The sequence below is a fragment of the Lynx canadensis genome, chromosome A3, assembly GCF_007474595.2.
Source record: "Lynx canadensis isolate LIC74 chromosome A3, mLynCan4.pri.v2, whole genome shotgun sequence".
NCBI lineage: Eukaryota > Metazoa > Chordata > Mammalia > Carnivora > Felidae > Lynx > Lynx canadensis.
The window spans coordinates 1114673-1134908 of NC_044305.1; the positions used below are offsets into that span (position 1 = coordinate 1114673).

At 52.8% G+C, this 20236-nt stretch overlaps 1 protein-coding gene across 3 annotated transcripts; it reads left to right on the top strand.

Moving 5' to 3' along the window:
• The first annotated feature begins 3575 nt into the window (after positions 1–3575).
• TCFL5 (transcription factor like 5) lies at positions 3576–19757 on the top strand. 3 transcript variants are annotated; one of them, XM_030309222.1, is made up of 6 exons: positions 3576–4249; positions 5297–5468; positions 5739–5901; positions 7312–7558; positions 9659–9800; positions 18987–19757. In XM_030309222.1, exons 1-6 carry the CDS (start codon positions 3576–3578, stop codon positions 19107–19109), a joined length of 1521 nt encoding a protein of 506 aa, XP_030165082.1. In that variant the 3' UTR covers positions 19110–19757. The 3 variants fall into 3 exon arrangements, with proteins under 3 accessions (XP_030165082.1, XP_030165083.1, XP_030165084.1); XM_030309223.1 differs by having other exon boundaries at positions 7315–7558; XM_030309224.1 differs by lacking the exon at positions 18987–19757 and adding an exon at positions 16629–17681 and having other exon boundaries at positions 7315–7558.
• Positions 19758–20236: the final 479 nt, after the last annotated feature.

Below are 20236 nucleotides of genomic sequence, written 5' to 3' on the forward strand. Positions count from 1 at the left end.
CCGGCCAGGGCAGTCTCCCTCCTTTGCCCGTTCGTTCACTGGCATGGAGGGGCCGAAGTGGCCAGGTGGCCGTCCCCGCCGACAGCCCCGCGAGACCATCACTGCGTCCTCTAGAGGAAGCTCTCTTCCCTTTGAACTGACTCTTCTAGAACCAGAAGTGGCAGGAACGGGCAGCAAAGATCCAGCTAGTGGGTCAGCAGAGGTAACAGCGAGAGGCGCCACCCCATTTCCAGCCCTTGGTTCCCAGACCCACGAATCCCGGCGGTGGAGAAAGAGCATCATAAATTGGTGCTGACCCCGAGCGTGCGTCCTGAGAGGCAGCGCCCCAGCCCTGCAAGCTTCTCCCGCCACCCGGCTGGCGCCGTGACGGAGTCTTCCAAAGGCCGCCAAGTACCTCTCTCAGAAGGGCCCAAACCCAGAACTCTGACCCCAGACGCTGGCGAGGGCGTGGGCGGCAGGAGCGCTCACCCTGGCCGGCGGGAATGCGGAATGGCGAGGCCGCTCGTGAAGGCAGCGTGGTGGTTTCTTACAAAAGTAAACATACTCTTACCGCACGATCCACAGTCATGTCCTTGGCAGTTACCCAAAGAAGTAGAAAACTTCCGTCCACACAAGAACCCGCACACGGATGTTTATGGCAGCTTTATTCACAATCGCCCAGGCTCGAAGCAGCCAAGATGCCCTCGGTGGGTGTGGACCACCCAGACAGCAGAATATTATTATTCAGGGCTAAAAAGAAATGAGCTCCCAAGGCCCTGGGGACACATGCGGGAAGCTTAGTCGCATATTACCAAGAGAAAGAAGCCAGTCAGAAAAGGCTACACACTGTGTGATTCCAACCGTATGACATTCCGGGAAAAGCAAAATCATGGAAACGGAGAAGTCAGTGGCTTCCTGAGGGGCGGGGAGGGGAGGGACAGGCGGAGCACCGAGGATTTTCAGGGAAGATGTTCAGTATGATACCCGACATACGTGTCAGATGCACGTTTTGTTAAGTTCAGACCTCGGCGTATTTTGAGTGGTGGTAAACGTATCGTATTTTAACGGCAGCATATACACGTCCACTGCCGGTGTATGGGAAGACAGCGGTATGTGTGTGCTGTTCTTTTCTGTGACCTCGCCGAAGTCGCTTGTTAGCTTTTTTCCAGGTTCCGTAGGATTTTCTACATAGATCATACTGTCTGCACTTTTGTCTCCTTGTGAATGTCTTTTCTCCTGCTCGTCGTATTGCATAGAGACTCCGGTGTGATGTCAGACAGACATGGTGATGGTGGAGATCTTTGCCCTTTTCCTAACCTGGGGAAAACATTCAGTCTTGTGCTGTTAAGTATGATGCTCGCTGTGGTTACTTCCCAGATGCCCTTTATCGGGTTGAGGGAGTTCCCTTCCATTCGTGCTTTGCAGTTTTTCTCAGAAATGGATGTTAGATTTGTCAAACACGTTCTTTTTTCTTGTTGCAATTTTGAGTTTATCATACTTTTTGTTTTTCTTTGTGGCCTTTTAAAAGTTTGTTTATTTTGAGAGAGAGAGAGAGAGAGAGAGAGAGAGAGAGAGAGAGAGCACTCATGCAAGCAGGGTTGGGGCAGAGACAGAGAATCCCAAGCAGGCTCCGTGCTGTCAGCACAGCGAAGGGGGGCTCATGAACCGTGAGATCACGACCCGAGCCGAAACCAAGAGTCGGATGCTTCACCGACCGAGCCACCCAGGCGCCCCTTTTTTGGCCATTAACACAGTACATTATGTTGGTTGATTTTCGAATGTGAACGAAACTTGTGTCACTGGAGTAATCCCCACTTGGTTGTGATGTATCACTCTTCTTTAAAGATCTTGTTGCATTCAATTTGCTAAGATTCTATTAAGGATTTTTGCACGTTTGTTCATCAGACATTGCTCTGTGGTTTTATATTCCTGTAACATCTTTATCCGGTTTTGATATCAAGTCACGCCGGTTTCACAGAATGTATGTTTCTATGATGGTTTCACAGGCGGCACTTACCCTCCTGAAGCGCGGCTCACACCGAGGGTGTGCTTTCGGTTTTCAATGGTGGGTCCACAGCCGCTAAGCTGACTCTGTGACCCACCGTGGGTCTTCCCCCAGATAACGACCGCGTGTGCCGTGCTGATTCGGCCTAGTCCCTTCTCCCGGCCCCTCTCAAATTCGATTTTCTTGCCTGTTTGGGGCAGAGGCTGCTATTCGCTCACAGGAGCCATGGCTGGAGACCTCACTCCCCGCATGCACGCCGGGCTGCGCTGGGATTCTCGGTGGGGTTCACAGCTCTGGGGGGCTGCCTCCTGAGGGGTGGGCGGCACCCCTGGGAGCTGCACTTAGACTTTAGAAAAGCACGTTTGGTATTCTCTTCACGTTTTACTTACAATGCCAGTTCCAGTGAAGCCACATCATTCTCGCATTCCACCTCTAAACAAAAGAGGCCTCGAAAACTGTCTGCAGGAACCCCACCCAAATGAGAAACAAACACACGTGGTAGGTACCAATGGTCTTTAATTCCAGTAAGTGAAAAACCAAATCGGATATAATCTTGATTTTACTTTCTCAGTGACACAGCACTCTGTGATTTTGCTGTTCAGCGAGGTCCTTTCAGCAGCAGCACGCGCATCAGATGGGGCTCCTGAGACAGTGGCTTCCGGGTCCCACCCAGGCCTGAATTAGAATCTGCTTTTTAACAAGGTCCTGGTGACTCTGTGAGCATTGTGGTCTGTGTTGGTGCCGCGCTTGGAATCTTCTCAAAGGTTTTACCCACGTCCCTCTGTGTATTTAGCGGCTTTGTAATTTCGCTTTTTAAACTTCCATATTTCAATCACCTCTAGCTAATCTGTGTCTGGTGTGGAAATAAGTGCTCTAGCTTGGTTTGCTTTTTTTTTCCAAAGGATGAATCCGCTGTCCTGATATCGTTTATTGAGGAGCCCACCACTTCCCTCCCGAGGACGTTTTAAGCGGGAGAGAAGTCTTAAAACCACGTGCACGGTACGATCTCGCATGTGTTCACAGAAACGACGCGGCAGAGGGGCGCTGCGCACTCGGGGAGCACGACTGCGGTGTGCTCCGGGATGCGGCGGTACGACCGACACGTCACCAGGCTGCAGACCGCCTCCGCCCCGCACAGGTACCTCGCACAGGTACCCGGGGTAGGTGTAGTACCTGTGAACGGCTAGTGCGCACGCGCCCGCCCGGCCCCGGCCCCGCCCTCGCCCTGCGCGCGCATCCCCCGCATCGCCCCGCCCCCGACCTGCGCACGCAGCCCACCACCGCGGCTCCCCACCCACCCACACACCTGCGCGCGCAACTCCCGTGGCACCGCCACCGCCCTCTCCGCCGTCGGGGGCGGGGCGCGGCGCGGCGCGGCGGGCAGCCGGCCAGGCGGTTGGCGAGGGTGGGGGGCAGGGGGCGGGGCCTCGGCACAGGGGGTGGGGTTTCCGTTGCGGGGCGGCGCGGCGCGGCGCAGGCGCGCTGTAGGCCCAGCGGTTTCCCGCCCCCCCCCCCCCCCAACGTCGCCCGGCGACGCCGCGCCGGCCCGGTGCCCGCCGGCCCCGCCGCGCGCCCCGCCGTTGGCGCCGGCATGTCGGGCCCCGGGCCGCGGGAGCCGCCGCAGGCGGGCGGGCCGGCGGGCCCCGAGGGCGCGGACGCGGCGCCGGGCGAGGCGGGGCTGAGCTTCACGACCACCGACCTGAGCCTGGTGGAGATGACGGAGGTGGAGTACACGCAGCTGCAGCACATCCTCTACTCGCACATGGAGGCGGCGGCGGCCGACGGCGAGCTCGACGCGCGCCTCAGCTCGGCCTTTCTGGCGGCCACGGCGCCGGGCGCGGCGACGGCGGCGGGCGGCTTCGCGGCGGCGGGGGGCGCGGCGGCGGCGGCGGCGGCCGGGGGCGCGGCGTCCGTGTACCCGGTGTTGTGCCCGCCCGCGCTGGCCGACGGCGGCTTCGCGGGCGCCGCGCCCTGCCTGGGCCACGTCGACTTCCAGGAGCTGCGCATGATGCTGCTCAGCGAGGCGGGCGCCCCCGCCGCCGCCGAGAAGACGCCGGGCGCCGACGGCCCCGGCCCGGGCGCGCCGCGGCCCAAGGCGCCCGACGGCGGCGGCGGCGGCAAGGAGAACGCGGAGGGCGCGCCCGAGGCGCGGGCCAAGTCGGCCGTGCGCGTCCGCCTGGAGGACCGCTTCAACAGCATCCCCGCTGAGCCGCCTTCCGCCCCGCGCGGCGCCGAGCCCCCCGAGCCCGGCGTGGCGCTCAACAAGTGGGTGTCCACCCCGGGGCGGCCGGGCGCGGGGAGGGCGCGGGGGGCGGGCCGCGCCGGGTCTGCGCGCACAGGAGGCCGCCAGCCTCCGTCAGGGTGCGGACCGGAAGGTCCCGTGCAGAGGCCGAAGTCTCAGTCTGGGTGCACATGCGGACCCCTGGTGAGGAGGCCGCCAGCCTGGCTGTGACTGGTATCTGCGTGGCCGGGTCTGGGTAGAGACCAGGTGATCTGGTGCAAAGCCAGCGCCACCGCAGCTTGCGTTTTAATAGGGATTGGGCCCAGCTGGGTCAGGGCGCAGGTAAAGTCAGCCGCTAGAAAGCCCCCAGCCTCCTCGCGGCCGGCATCGTAACAGGGGGCCGACTTGCAAGGCTCTGTGCCCTGTGCAGGTGCCGGTGAGCAAGCACTTGGGAGTACTGAGTACACACGCCAGAGCGTGGGCTTCTGTGGTCAGCACTGTCGGCACGCGGAAGGGCTAAGTTCCAGTTGAGATCGGTGTGCCAGTGCTTCTGAGCACCGAATTACCCGCCTGCGTGTCAGGAGAGGTGTGGTTCCCCCATGTTGACTCAGGTTAGCGGTGTCTTCACTGCGCGCACGGACGCAGCCTTGTGGAAGGAAAGCGTCTTGTCCTGAGGCTTTGACCACAGAGCGTAGCTTCTCCTGCAGCCAGGCCGCCAGCCCAGCCCGTCAGTCCTGCCCCAGGGGCGACTCCTGGAGAGGAGCGGCCCGTGTGCTGCGGCGGCTCCTCGGCTTTCTGTCCATCCCTAGCCAGTGGCGGTCCCCACTTCGCCCTCAGTCATCAGAGTTTGGAGAATGGCCAGAAAAACAGAGCAAGAGAGATTGTCAGCGACACCCAGCCTCCCGATCCTCCGTGAGGAAGAAGCTTGAGCTTGTGCGCCGCAGCGCCGGCCGGTGATTGTTCGCCAGAGGTTTCCGTGATGAGGGGCATTCGTTCACCCTAACAGACTTGCGCGTTCTAGAAAAGGCGATTGTACCGCTTCGGGACATTTCCCGCAACACACTCTTCACGCGTTTTTTTTGTCTCGGCAGTTTGGTCACTCTTATCCGACATCCTTCCGAATTAATGAACGTCCCTCTTCATCAGCAACAAAACAAATGCACGACGTTAGTGAAAAATAAAACTGCCACCGCGGCCACGGCCCTGCAGTTCACGTACCCCATGTTCACGGCCAACGCCGGCTCGAACCCGTCGCAGGTGCAGGTAAGGGGACAGTTGGTCCCGCTTTGCTCTTTTGTTTGGTAGCAAATGGATTTGAGTTGAGTTCATTCGATCTGAAGGATTTCTCTTTCGCCGAGCTTAATAATCCTTAACGTCGAGAGTGTTCATGTGGTCGGGGAATGTCTTAAAATCCTCCGTGTAGCGCATGATGTCTTTGACGTGATTTCTGTGGAAGTGCATGTGCTTTGTGTGGAATCGTGGGGACCGACTGGGTCTCATGCTGATAAAGTTCCCGTGGCTTCGTTTTTCCAGAGCTCTAGTAACCCATGTTCTATACTCGAAGCTGCCAAGCATCAGGATATTGGATTGCCTAGAGCATTTTCTTTCTGTTACCAGCAGGAAGTTGAATCCACTAAACAGACTTTGGGCGGTAGAAACAAAGCTTTGCCTGAGCAGGTTTGGATTAAAGTAGGAGGTAAGCCACAAAGGGGAGCAGGCGCTGCCCTGATGTCATTCTGGTGGGGGGGAAGGGAGGGGAACGGGGGGGGTGGGGGGGTGGTGGGGAGGAGGTTTGTAAACATGAGATGGTCTTGGAAGTGTACTTCCACGTGGGGGACTTGTCTTCACTTTGAACTTTCTTTCGAATTCCAAACACGTTTATACTTAGTGTGGAAACATTGAGTTTGGAGGCTCCTCTTTCTTGCTAGTGATCTCCGTGAACGGAAGAATGACGGACTTCCGGAAACTTACCGTTTCCTGCAAGTTGCCGAAAGCACTTAATAGCGTTGTTTTTGTTTTTTTCTTATTTTATATTTCACGAGTGAGCCAGGAGTCTGAAACCTGATAAAAGCTTTAGGAGACAATCTGCAGATGGGCAGAGGATTGAGTTGGGAACAAGAGGCCATAAGGTGATTCAGAAGGGTTTAGAAATAAACTGCTGAAGGCAAACCTTGCTCATCTTGAGAGTGAGCTCGCAATCCCTTTCTCCCTGGGAGCCAACTATTTTTTGACTCACTGGACGAGATAACCCCAAGGTTTTCCAGAGCCGGCGAGGGCAGGAGCGACAGAGCCGCCGAGGCAGCGGGCAGTTCTCGTGGTTCGGCGTCTCCGTGCAAAAGTGCGTGTTACCGTTTGCAGAGTTAAAGGTTGCTAGTCAGACCGTGTGCTAAGTTCTCAGCTTCTGGAGCAAAGCGTTCCCAGCACTGAGCTCCCCACCGGGTCCCCCGCTCTGAAAGATGTGGTGGTGACTCCTGTGCCACAGATTTATTTGGCTTTTGTTTGGCATCCTGGGAACGCACACCCCGCACGTGTTAGCTGGGGGCCTCCCGCTCTGCGTGTGATGAAATTTGCCGCGTTCCTCCAGCAGAAGTCAAAGCTAGGAGGTGGTCCCTCCTCGTGTGGGCAGAATCACTTGTGAGGTGAGGGCACGTGTAACCGTAGGCCACCTACGTTTTGTCTTCTGGGCACTGCGGTTAGAGTATCCTCTGTCACGTTAGAATAATCGCATAAAAGAAAATCTGGAGAAAAAAAATCTTTTTTCATTCTGAACGTCAGAGAGGTTCAGTAACTTCTTGGTTTCTCCGTTCATAGGCGGTAGTTAACATCTGCTGATTAACAGGGGACTTTTGACAAGGTTGTATCGATTACATAATACTCGGAGTGTTCTCGTTTGGTTGCAGATTTATGTTCAGGTTTGTGGTTTGAACCTTGGAGCTTTGTGTACAAGTTCTTGGAGTAGGTGCAGCTTTTCCTGTTGAGTCCTGTGTGTCCCTTGCTCGTGAGTGTGTGTCTGGAGTTGAAAATGGCACCAAAGGTATTCGGCACTAATGGGAAGAAGTTAAGTAAAATAAAAAATTAAAATACACTTTTTTCTTCTTTTGCAAAGAAGAAGCGCTGTGTAAGCAAGCAATAAATAAGAGGAATCGGAGTAGAATTCGTCAGCTGGACACAAACGTAGAGCGAAGAGCCCTTGGAGAGATTCAGAACGTGGGTGAAGCTTCCACCGCCGCACAGGGCGCTTGGCCACCCGCGGAGTCCTCGCAGGCAAACCTCGGGGAGCAGAGCCAGAGCGGGCCCCAGGGAGGAAGGTCGCAGCGCAGGGAGAGGCATAACCGCATGGAAAGAGATAGAAGGTAACTCGTGTGGTTGTTCATCAACACGCAAGTTTATTCCAGTTATTAGCAGTAATAGGCAAGTTATTGGTGAGACAGCGGTTTAGTTGATTCACAATGTGTTCAAAGTGGAGAGAGGTTGGCCAGAGTGAATATTGACTTTGTTTTGCTAGGGGGATCGGGGTCCCCAGGACCACCCCCCAGGTTTGATGATTCTTTAGGACTTAGGGCTTTGATTTATTACAGAGAAAGGAACCTGCAAAATTACCAAAGGTGCTGGGTGGGGGATGGGCGTCCAGTGAGTTAGGTGCAGGTTCCCAGGTGTCCCCTCCCAGGGGACTCCCAGATGCACTCAGCAACCCCAGCACCAGCTGTGGCCAGCTGGGAAAGCTCCTGAGGGACTCAGGGCCCCGAGATTTTCTTGGCGGGCATGTCATGGAGGCATTCCTACCTGGCAAGCAGCCAATCCCAGGACCCCAGGAGAAGAGCCGGTGCACAGCATAAACCATGTTTACGCACATGTTGTGGGTGCAGGGAGCCCCTCCTAACTAATGGTGCTGGGAACCCCTGGAATCTGAGTGTCCAGATGCCATCGGGGGCCCGCCTTGTGAGTAGGCTGCTGGGAGATGGCCAGGGTGCACAATGGGGCACTTAGCTTTGCCTGGTTCTTTTAAGAATGTTGGGAAAGAAAGGGGTTAGAACTGTCGTTTTATCTGCAGGTTTTATTTAGAATCTGCAATATTTTTTTGAATATTTATTTTTGAGAGAGAGAGAGAGAGATTGACAGAGCATGAGCAGGGGAGGGGCAGAAAGAGGGAGACACAGAATCCGAAGCAGATTCCAGGCTCCGAGCTGTCAGCACAGAGCCCGATGCGGGGCTCAAACCCACGAACCATGAGATCATGACCTGAGCTGAAGTCAGATGCTTAAGTGACTGAGCCACCCAGGCGCCCTGAATCTGCAATTTTATGTAGAATCAAAAGGTGGCTAGTTTTTCTCTATTACGGTTGGATTTTTACCTGATGTTTCCCTAACATAATTAACATAGTCATTCATTGAGAACTTTGTACCAGTTTCCTTTTTATAGCATGCGGCAAGGCAGACGTTCAACTATGAAGGGCGAATGTTGACCCAAGGCGACTTCTTTCCTTTTAAAAGGATATATTAGAGCTAGCTGGCCAGCTAGATCTCCTTCTTACACAGGTGCGCTCACACCCACCGGCACACACACACTCACACACTCTACTTGAGGCGCTGTGTCAGCAAGGACTTGTGAACCAGAAAGGACATTTTTCCTACTCTGATATTTATCACGTAAACATTTATTTAACACCTACTATGTGAAAACCCTTCTACCGTATGCTGACAGCGAGAGCTTAGATTTTTACTCTGCCTTTTCGTAGTTTAACAGCCTGCAGAGGGATCACCTCTCATCTGAGTTTCTCATCTACAAAGCAGAGCTGGCTACCACACGGATTGGAGACAGGATGAAACACGTGTGTACGTCACACGTGTCTGCCTCTGTGTAGAAGTTAGCATCTCGTAAATGCCAGCTGTCACATTGACCTCATGAGATCGCTACGACAGATTCTGAGTGTATGCTTGGGAAGATGGGCAACGAGGGTTGTATAAGCTGGTAATCGGGAAGAGCTAAAAATGGTGTAAATCATGAGACCACTTGGGATGTAAACGATCTCTAAAAAATGAATGATCTCTCAAATGACTGGGATTCGGGGCATTAACAGACTGGTCGTGTGTGATCCTTTTGACCCGGGGTCCCTTGCCGATCATAGCTGCAACCCTGAGCTGTGGGTGAGCTCCTTGGCCCAGGGAGAGCTGTCCACCCAGAAAACCCCCTACAAAATTTTGCTTCGCGTTTCCGGGGTTGGGTCCATGCTTGGTCTGGAGACTGGAAACTGGCCTTTGCTCCTGACCCATGAGAAGTCCGTGGAAACCCCTGCAGCAGGTCGGCCTTGTGGAGGAGGGCCACATGGTCGTGGCGGAGCGTGGTCCTGAGCACGCACTTGGTGGCCGGGCCACAAGCGACACATTCAGACATTTGCTTTACTGCTTGGTGTTGCTTCTGCTTCTCTGGGTGATCGCTTTGGATTTTGACCGTAGGCGCAGAATCCGCATTTGTTGCGATGAGTTGAATCTTCTAGTCCCGTTCTGCAATGCCGAGACCGATAAGGCAACCACGCTCCAGTGGACCACAGCGTTCCTGAAGTACATTCAGGAGAGACACGGAGATTCTCTTAAGAAGGTCAGTATTGGGAGCAGGTCGATTTTTAGAATTTTATAAACTTACCAGAGAGCTTACTTATCCTTTTTTCCCTGAGATATGCCAGACTGTTGTTCTTGCTGGAATCCAGGGTCAGGTACTGAGTTCACTGAGAACAGAACTCCGCTCATTAATGATGTAGCTCTTCGTGTATCGAAATAAGAAGCACGGCCGGGGTTCGTTCACTGACTTGCACGGTGTGAGTGACTGAGTATCGGTTGTCAGATCATAGCTCGAGCGCCTGCTGTGTGCAGTGGATTGTATGGGGCTTGAAGGGGTGTCAGAGACCTGGGAGATGTGGTCTTTTGTTACCCTCTGAAAACTTTGTGATGGGATGAAGCAAGAATAGTTAAGGGAGAGACAGAGACAGATACGTGTTAAATAGTCTGGAATTCACATGCGCTCAGAAGGCGGAGAAGCGAGACTCTTCGGTGGGCTGCGTGACTGGGGACGACTTGGGGGGCTTTGGAGCCCAAGCATCTGGCTCCTTGTTGCAGCCAGCGCTGCCTTGACCCTGTCTGTTCAGTCCCAGGGGCAATTGTAGCGAGCGAGCGTGGCTCCAGGTAGGACCGAACGCATGGTGTGAATGGGAGTCCAGCCGCCCCTTCCCTGGTGGTTCAGATGGAAGAACGGAGGCGTTCGCGGCTTTGGCTTCAGTGCTCTGCCTCGGGGGGACCTCGGCTGCAGGTACTGGCCTCAGAATGCTGGTGGTCAGGGGGAGTGGTGGCGAGGCCTCGGCGAAGCAAGCCCAGCGCCCCGGCCCTGCTCCTTGTCGAAGCCGTTGTGTGGTTGCTGCTGTGGGCGCAGCATCCGTTAGGCGCTGAGCTGAGGTTGGCGCAGAAACGTGGAAGCCTTTTAGAAAGAGCCTCTCGTGTCTAGATCCTGGAAGGGCCGCGAACCGCAGGCGGTTTTCCGTTTCCCTTGTGTCTCCGCACGGCAAGGCTCCGTCCTTCCGTTGTACGTTGGCTGCGTTGTAGAGCAGCGTTTATGTCCCGTTTCTTCTAACTGGGTCACTTACGGTTGTTTATAATGCACTTACTCTTTGACATTATGTGTTGGAGATAGACTGTTAACTTTGATAAAATAAAGCTTTTACGTATTTTTTTTTATTATGTAATTCCAGTTAGCGAACACACAGCGTGATATCAGTTTCAGGTGTACGATGTAGGGATTCGGCACTCCCACACGTCCCCCAGTGCTCATCACGACAGGTGCGCTCCTTCATCCCCGTCACTTATTTCCCCCGTCTTCCGACCCCCCTCCCCTCTGGCGACCGTCGGTGTGATGTGATCTCTGTAGTTGAGAGTCTGGTTCTTGGTTTGTCTCTTTATTCCTTTGCCCATTTGTTTTGTTTCTTAAATTCCACAGAGGAGTGATATCATACAGTATTTGTTTTTCTCTGAATGACATGTTTCACTCAGTATCATACTTTAGTTCTATCCACGTTGTTGCCAGTGGCAAGATCTTACTCTCTTTGATGGCTGAGTACTACTCCATTGTGTGTGTATGTGTGTGTGTGTATATATCCACCACATCTTTATCCATTCGTCAGTCAGTGGACGTTTGGGCTCTTTCCATAGTTTGGCTATTGTCGATAGTGTCGCTATAAACATTGGGGTGAATTTGCCTCTTCGAATCAGCAGTCTTGTAGCCTTTGGGCAAACACAGGGTAGTGTGATGGCTGGGTCGTAGGGTACTTCTATTTTTAACTTCTTGAGGAACCTCCACACTGTTTTCCAGAGCGGCTCCACCGGTTTGCATTCCACCGGTTTGCAGTGCAAAAGGGTTCCTCTTTCTCTGCATCCTCACCAGCACCTGTTGTTTCCTGAGTTGTGAATCTTAGCCGCTCAGACGGGTGTGAGGTGGTGGTATCTCAGTGTCGTTTTGATCTGTATTTTCCCTGATGAGGAGTGATGTCGGGCCTCACGTGTCTGTTGGCCACTTGTGTGTCGTTTTTGGAAAAAGCTTACGTACGTTCATATATACATATGTGTATATACGTGTGTTTAAAAATTGATATTTGTTTATTTAGAGAGCGCACGCACATTTACAAGCTAGGGAGGGAGGGAGAGAGGGAGAGAGACAGAGAGAGAGAGAGAGAGGACGGGAGAATCCTAAGCAGGCTCCACACTGGGTGCAGAGCCTGATGTGGGGCTCGATCTCATGAAGCACAAGGTCGTGGCCTGAGCCAAAATCAAGAGTCAGACATTTAGCCTGCTGCGCCACCCATGCGCCCCAAGCTTTTACATTTTTGAAAATGATTTTAATGTTTGCCTGTGGGTACCTGTTAGTAATGAATTATTCACGTAATTTATTCAAACGTATTGAAGGTGCTTACAACAACGATAAAAATTCGTTAACTGTCTTTGTATATACCCAAAGATTAAATAGGTTAAAACTTACAGGTGTTATATCTCACATTTCATGTACGTTATGCTTCCTGGTGTTTCTGAACTTAGTTACGTTGAATGTGTGGCTTGCTTCTGGGTCAGATTCCAGGGCCGGTCAGGAAAGGGGCTGCAGGGACGTCGGGGAGCACTTTGTTGGGTTAGCACACAGCTCGCCAAGCAGGGTCTATGGCTGTTTCCTCGGTGACCGGTCTCCCTTTCTTCACCTATTTCTGTTCTGACAGGTAAAATACACGAGAGTCTTAAGTGATTTTCCCGAGTTGTTTTAGTACACGTTTCGTTCCGCAGGTCCCTGCACCCAGGCTTGTTCAGGGTGCCGGGGGGTCACCCTTCGAATGAGACCAAGAGCCTGCTGGCCGAGCGGACGACGCAGGGTAGTGTCGGTCCTGTCACGAGGAGAGCTGCTCTGTGGGCCCTGCCTGCAGCAGGGGCGGCGGGGGGTCTGGAGGGTCATAGGCAGCAGTGGCATGTCAGCCTTAAAACAAAACAGCCGGTGGTTTTACTGGCAAAGTGAGTCTCTGGGGAACGAGGAACCGCCGTGCAGGACACACAAGCTGCGGGGAACACAGGGAAGGCCCGCTCGCTTAGGTTTCAGGGGGAGATCGGGGCGGGTCGTTTGGGGCGGCAGTGTGCTGGAGAGGAGGGGGAGTCAGGGTTTGGGGCGGTTTCTGGCTCCGGCAGGCAGTGGCCGGGGCAGGGGGGCGGGGGCGCCGAGGCCTCCCTCGCCGAGGCTGGTCTCGCCGGGTGGCTGTGGCGCCCGAGCCCCCGCCAAGGCGCCTGGCTCTGTCTCGGGGGGGGTCTCCTGTGCCCGTCCCCACGGGCGCCATCTGATCGACGTTTCACATGGGGCCCGCCATGGGCCGGTGGGGGCGGAGGGGCTCTGGTTTGTGTGGCCAGATGAGGGTGCTCTGGCCGGGGCGGCCTCCGGCATCTGGTGCAGACGTGCGAGGCTTTCAGCGCCCAGGAGGCACCAAGCCGCGTCCAGAGGGCGACGGGGAGATGAGTCTGGGGCTCCGTCAGCAGACACCTGGTTCCCTCGCCCCCTTTCTTGTTTCTTCGTAAATTTATTCCACTTCCGGCGTAGTTACCATACAGTGTTGTGTTGGTTCCAGGCCAGTTTGTGTTGTTTTTCTAACGAACATACACGCGGTACAACGAACACCTCTGCGCCCGTCACCCAGGGTCAGCGTTTACCGTGTTTACGTCACACACTCGCGTGTCGGCCGCGCAGTTTCAGAGACGCTTCCGGGCGTCGTGTCTCCTCACCTCTAGATATTTCTGGACGCGTCTCCTGGAAAATTCTCCCGCGCAACCCCCGTGCCGTTACTGTGCCTCACGAGGTTGATCGCCATGCTGTCATCTAATGGTCCATCTTGGCGTTTCCCCGGAATGTTTCAAATGACTTTCGTAGCGGTTTTTCTTTTTTCCTCCAAACCCGCACCCACCCATGGATTATGTGTTGCGTTTAATTACGCTTTTGAGTCTCCTTAAGCTGCATCCACTCTGCCCCACCTCACGTTTGCTTATGATGACGTTGAGGTTTGGGGGAGATGAGGTCGGGTGTCTGTAGAACTCTGAATTTAGATGATTCACTTTATATGGGGGATTTTGATAGAATTTCAAACTTCGAGAAAACTTGCAAGATTTGTACCGAACTCGGCGGGTGCCCACCAGCCTCGCTCAGAGTCACCAGTTGCTAACGTCATAGGCCATTCGCTCTGTCATGCTTGATCTCTCATTATATACTTTCCTGAACCGTTTAATAACGACTTGTAGATACCTCAGGACTTGTGTATTTCTGAAGAACAAAAGCCTCGTCTTATGGAACCGGGATACGGTGCTCAGACTCAGGAAATGGCACTTCCGTACAAAACTGTTGTCCGGGGGCGCCTGGGTGGCGCAGTCGGTTAAGCGTCCGACTTCAGCCAGGTCACGATCTCGCGGTCCGTGGGTTCGAGCCCCGCGTCGGGCTCTGTGCTGACTGCTCAGAGCCTGGAGCCTGTTTCCGATTCTGTGTCTCCCTCTCTCTCTGCCCCTCCCCCGTTCATGCTCTGTCTCTCTCTGTCCCAAAAATAAATAAACGTTGAAAAAAAAAAAAATAAAAAAAAAAAACAAAACTGTTGTCCGGCTCAGGGGTAACCTCTGGATTTGCCTGGATTTGCCCGTTCTCCCGATAATGTCTTCTGCAGCTTCCCCACTGGTTATGAGGAGCTGTCGAGAGAGAGGACCGGGAATCTCAGCCCAGCCGCAGGCGGCCCCTCCCTCTGCACCCCCCCCCACCCCCCCCCCCCCCGCCCACTCTCCCGGCAGCACCAGCACTTGGTGCTGCGGGAATTCCTGCCCCCACGTCTGCCAGCCTCTGACCGGTTGGTTCCTGTTTCACCAGTGATGGGCACCCTGAGTTAGTCCGTGGCCCTGGGGGTGACGGCTGACAGGCTGACGGTCTCCCCAGTTGGTGCGCAGCATCCCCCAGTCCCCTATTGACTGGTGTCCCCCCCCCCCCCACAGACCCCTCCTTCAACCTTCCAGACAGGAACATACCCCCCTCTTTGGCTCTGAAGGCGAGGACAGTCACCTGGCCTGGTGGGTGGGCCCTGTTGGCCTCGTTGCAGCTCTGTCCCCCCTCTGCTCCTTTGTCACTCTGAACCTGGGTACCTGTGCCTGAGTCTCCGCGAGCCTTGGGGGACGGGCAGAGTCAGTGGTGGTATTTTCGCGTTTTTTCTTTTTTGAGAAAGGGGCGCAAGTGAGCAAGAGAGAAGCAGGGCTCACCCAGTTCGGGACCCTAACTCACGAACCGCAAGATCATGACCTGAGCCAAAGTCAGACACAACCGACTGAGCCACCCAGGCACCTGATCATGTTTTCTTCTATCATAATTTGCTTTTATGTCCGTTATTTCAAAGCGTTACCTATTCTGTCGTTTTTTTAAGGTTTTATTTTTTTCTGTCACACTGAGGTAAAAGCATTTGGCTTTTTACTTTTTCTGTTTTTAAAGCAGAGGTCTCTGGCTACTTTGTGTTTTATTTTATTTTATTTTTTTAAATTTTTTATAAGTTTTCTTTATTTTGAGAGAGACAGAGTGGGGGGCGTGCAGAGAGAGAAGGAGACAGAGAATCCCAAGCAGACTCCATGCTACCAGCGCAGAGCCCGACTCAGGGCTTGAACCCACAAAACGTGAGATCGTGACCTCAGCCGAAACCAAGAGTCAAATGCTCAACCAACTGAGCCACCCAGGCGCCCCTGTCTTTCACGTTTTCGTATTACGTTGTCATCAATGAAGATGGTCTGTACAAAGAAACCATTTTTGAAAGTTTGTTGAGACTTCCATCGTGACCTCTTCGTCAGTTTTTAAAAGTTTTGGATTTATTTGGAAAGAATGTGTATACTCCATTCGGTGAATTCTGTGTTTGTTAGGTTGAGACTATTCGTGGCGATTCAGACTTTCCCCTCCTGCTCTGCTGTGTGGCACGCCTGTCCCTGCCCCAGACAGGCGGCCGGTACTTTCCCTTCCCGACTTCCTGGTGCAGCTTCCTGATGGGTGCTCGGAACCATCGCCCTCCTTCCTCTTAAGAAATACGCTTTGTTTTTGTAAGGTTATTTTTGTTTCTATAATCTCTACACCCAACATGGGGCTCGAACTCACAGCCCCAAGGTCAGGAGTCACTGGCTGTTCCTTACGGAGCCAGCCGGGCGCCCTGAGAAATGCACTTCTTGTGTTTGGCTTCTCTTGTATTTGCACACTCTGGCCAGACGTCATCAAGGTGTCTTGATGAGCTGTAAGACTCCCTTGAAACTCTGCCGTTTCACTTAGGTTTTGTTGAAGTAGATGCCGACTGAGAGGGGAGAGTGGCAGTCGCCCACTAACTTCTGGCCTACAAGGAGGCCTGGCGATCGCAGCCACCCCAGTGCCTCGTGATTGAGAGCTGGGACCCCGTGGGCATCCAGGCCACACCAGCTTACCCGCTGCCCGCACAGATGCCCGGCACAAAGGCGGAGGCCCAGCACTAGTCTCGCAGCATGGACACTGGTCAGGAAATCTCTGGAGAGCTTTCTTACATCGGAAGTGATTGTTTCCTTCTTTGTGGCTTTAATTATTCCCAAAGGGAAATTCTGCCTTCTCAGTACAGGCAGATATTTTCTATTGGGGCTTTGGGTGTCAGGATATAGGAAACTGTCAAAATATGGTTCATCTTAAATTGTATTGAGACCCTAAAACCTTTTAAAGTTCGGGAAGAAAATTAGAGATATGTGCAGATGTAGCAGCTGCTGAGTGGGATAGTCGTTAGAAATGACAGGTGGCCTTGGTCAGATGCCACTTTGAAGGTGGACAGGTGGCGTGCCCCAGCCATTCCAGATGGTTCCAAAGTTAAACTCGTTCAGCAGAGTACTTCTTCCCTTTCAGGACGTGAACTAAATATAAACCCACTACAGCCCAGCAACAAAAGCAACACAATACAAAAACAAAGGATTCGAGCACCTTTTTCCAAAGAAGGTGAACACATGGCCAGCAAGTACATGAGAAGATGCTCGCCATCTCTGACCATCAGGGAAATGCAGATCAAAACCACGTGCAAGTACCACTTCTCACCGTGACGTGTGGCTGTTACAGACAAAATAGGTGCTCACAGGAGGTGCAGAATTGGAACTCGGGGCTGCTGGTGGGGATGTCAGATGGTGCGGCTGCTGTAGAAAGTTGTCTGACGGTGTCTCAAGAAGTTAGCCCTAGAATTACCGCGCGATCCGGCAATCCCTCTTGGGGGTTATGCACCCGAGAGACTTAAAAGCAGGGACCCGGATGGACGCCTGTATGTCAGTGTTCACAGCAGCTCTGGTCTCAGAGGCCAGAATGTTGGAGGCGGGCCCCGTGCCTGGCAGCGTGCGTGCGGAGGGCGCTTACTCAGCCGTAGGCAGAGAGGGCGCGACACCTTGCTGCAGCACGGGCGTGCCTCGTCGCCGCTCTGAGTGACGTGAACCAGTCACAGGAGGACAGACACCCCGTGGGTCCACTTCCGTGTGGCCCCTGGAGCTGTTCCATTCGTAGGGACAGAAAGTGGGATGGTGGGCAGGGGCTGCGGGAGGGCGAGAGTCATGTTTGACGGGGGACAGAGTGTCCGTGTGGAAAGATGAAAAGCGGTGGTGATCACGCGACACTGTGAAGGCAGTTCGTGCGCCGGATAAAACCACATACAGCGGTTAAAACAAAATGTCACGTTATATATTTTTTACTGTAACAAAACCTTTAAGCCTAGACTCAGTGGCATAAGAATGCTATGCATAAAAAACTTGTGGAAATGTGTCCGTGCACAAACGTGGAGAGAACAGAATACCGAGCTCCTGTGTTCCTGTAACTCTGCTTCAGGGCCAAGGTCGCCTGTCTGTACTCCTGTCCTGCCTCCCTTGCGGGACTCTCTTATTTTAAAGCAGTTGCAGACCTAACATTTTAATTTAATTTTTTAATTTACATTCAAGTTAGTTAGCGTGTAGCGCAACAAGGATTTCAGGAGTAGGTTCCTTAGTGCCCCTTCCCCATTTAGCCCATTCCCCCTCCCACACCCCCTCCAGTAACCCTCAGTTTGTTCTCTGTATTTGTGAGTCTCTTAACATTTTGTCCCCCTCCCTGGTTTTATATTATTTTTGTTTCCCTTCCCTTATGTTTGTCTGTTTTGTCTCTTAAAGTCCTCATATGAGTGAAGTCATATGATTTTTGTCTTTCTCTGACTAATTTCGCTTAGCATAATACCCTCCAGTTCCATCCACATAGTTACAAATGGCAAGATTTCCTTCTTTGTGATTGCCGTGTAATACTCCACTGTATGTATACCACATCTTTAGCCATTCATCCCTCGATGGACATTTGCTCCTTGCTCTTTATTTCCTGAAGAGACGGAACACTTTGTCCATAGGACGTCTGCCTTCTGCGTTGTGCAGACCCACGATCCCGTTTCCCAGAGGCTGACAAAGATCTGGCTGTCTGCACTTGCCTTCTTTTGTGAGCTTGGGGCTGACCCTGTGCTCGGGACAGCCAGCCTGCCCCAGCCACGAAAGCTGAGGCCTTGAAAAGTTCCTGGAGGCAGGACAGCGTGAGCAAGGGCCGTGCCGACGGTACCACGGGAGCCAGATTTTAGTCTTACGGGTGCGGAGGTAACCCCTGACCCCAGGCCTGCCCCGGAACACTTGCTGGTGTGTGTGGGGTAGGTCATGGGTACGGTGTCTGTGTGGGGTGGTGGAAAGTTCTGGAGATGGATGGTAGTGATGGCTCTGAAACACTGATGTCCTTAATGCGGCTGATTGAACACTGACACGTAAAGGGGTAAAGTGTTATATTATGCTACGATAGGAAATCTGTAAGTATGGCTGCTGCTTTTAAATAAAGAAGGCTTTATAATATATTCAGGCATTATGAAACTCTATTGGAAAGTTAAAAATACATGTAAATGTAACGGAGAAAAATGAATCCTTTTTATCCTGTACACCCCCTTACGAGATGCGACATGAATTTGTAGATGACGCCTACATATCTTGAAGTAATTTAGCTCATAATTTCAACCTTCTTTGTTTAATTTTTTAAAGGTTTTTTTCATCGTAAGTACTCTCTCCGCCCCACCACGGGGCTCGAACTCACGGCCCCGAGATCAAGAGCCGTGCACATTGCACCGACTGAGCCGGCCAAATGCTCCCCCTAACACACAACCTTTTGTGTTGTGGAGATAGTTTCCGTGTCTGTAAATTCAGTGCATTAACGGTCATTTCTCAACTTCAGGAATTTGAGAGTGTGTTTTGCGGTAAGACTGGCAGAAGGCTCAAGTTGACCAGACCGGACTCCTTGGTGACGCGTCCCGCACAAGAGAGCCTACAGAGCAGCCCAGCCATGGACGTCAAGTGACCGACACCGACCGCGAGTTCCCGGCAGTGGCGGCTGCCGCCTGGGGCCCCCAAGCATCTGTGCAACCCAGGAGCCCCGGCGGTTTGACTCTAGGGGGACGCAGGTCAAGTTGATGGGCCTCCAGTTGGGGACGTTAAAGCACGTTGTGTAAAGATGTTTGTCTAGAACAAAATACTTACTAGTCATTCGTGTCCTCTTAGACCATTTGGGGATGAAGACGTTGCCAATTGACAAGAAACTTCTCAATTACCTGCCTGATTCCATCATGTTTCTTAACATGATAACTTTGAAAATTAACATCTTTTGTAATTTCCTTAGTCTTAAAAGGTATATTGCTTTTTACTTACTTTATCTGCATTTTAAATGTGCCCGCTTAGCAACTGGAACAAGTTAAATTTTTCTTAATTAGAAGTAGTTTGGAAATTTCACTCTTTTGTTTCTCCCTCCCCTTGTACCGACTCCATTCACACAGGACCATGTTGTGAGATGTGGTCCATTTCCAGCCTTCCCGCTGGACATTTTCCAGACTCCCTTTGAAGCCATTTTTGTCCGTAAATGAAATATCGTCACAGTGGGTTACTTCACACCCTGATTTCCATATTGAGAGTCCCTACTTTCTGTGTAATAAACTCTAGTGTTTGGAACTGAGTTTTTCAAATGAGTGGCTTTATTTATCACAACAGGTAATAGCAGTAGACTTTCATGCAGTACAAAGTCACCTTCAATAAATACTGTTAATTGGAGATGGTAAAAGTTTGTACACAAGAAAAGCGGGAAAATCAGACTAGACCATGTGTAGTGGGGATGCCGTACGTGAACTTCTTTATTTGTTACACTGTGGTCATTAGATTTCATAGATCGTCTCACCAGGACCATGTCTTCGTCCTTCCACAAATGCTGTGTAAACAAGCTGAATATTTTCTATCTGTGGAATCGTACAGAACTGCGTGTGCGGCCTGTACCCCCAGATGCCACGTCACGTAGGGCCTGGGCTGAGGTACGACGTTTCAGCTGTAAATACATGGGAGACAGAACACGAGGACAGGGCATTGGAGGACGCTCTCAGGGACCCAGTGTCCAGTCGCTGCTGTCGAGGACACGAGGGCCAGGCCGGGAGGGCCTCGGGG

Excerpts from the sequence above, each read along its gene's own strand:
- TCFL5 (XM_030309222.1), top strand. The coding sequence starts at position 3,576 with ATGTCGGGCCCCGGGCCGCGGGAGCCGCCGCAGGCGGGCGGGCCGGCG. Across the intron at positions 5,469-5,738 it reads CGAACCCGTCGCAGGTGCAG|AGCTCTAGTAACCCATGTTC; the intron begins GTAAGGGGACAG and ends TCGTTTTTCCAG. Across the intron at positions 7,559-9,658 it reads CGCATGGAAAGAGATAGAAG|GCGCAGAATCCGCATTTGTT; the intron begins GTAACTCGTGTG and ends TTTTGACCGTAG.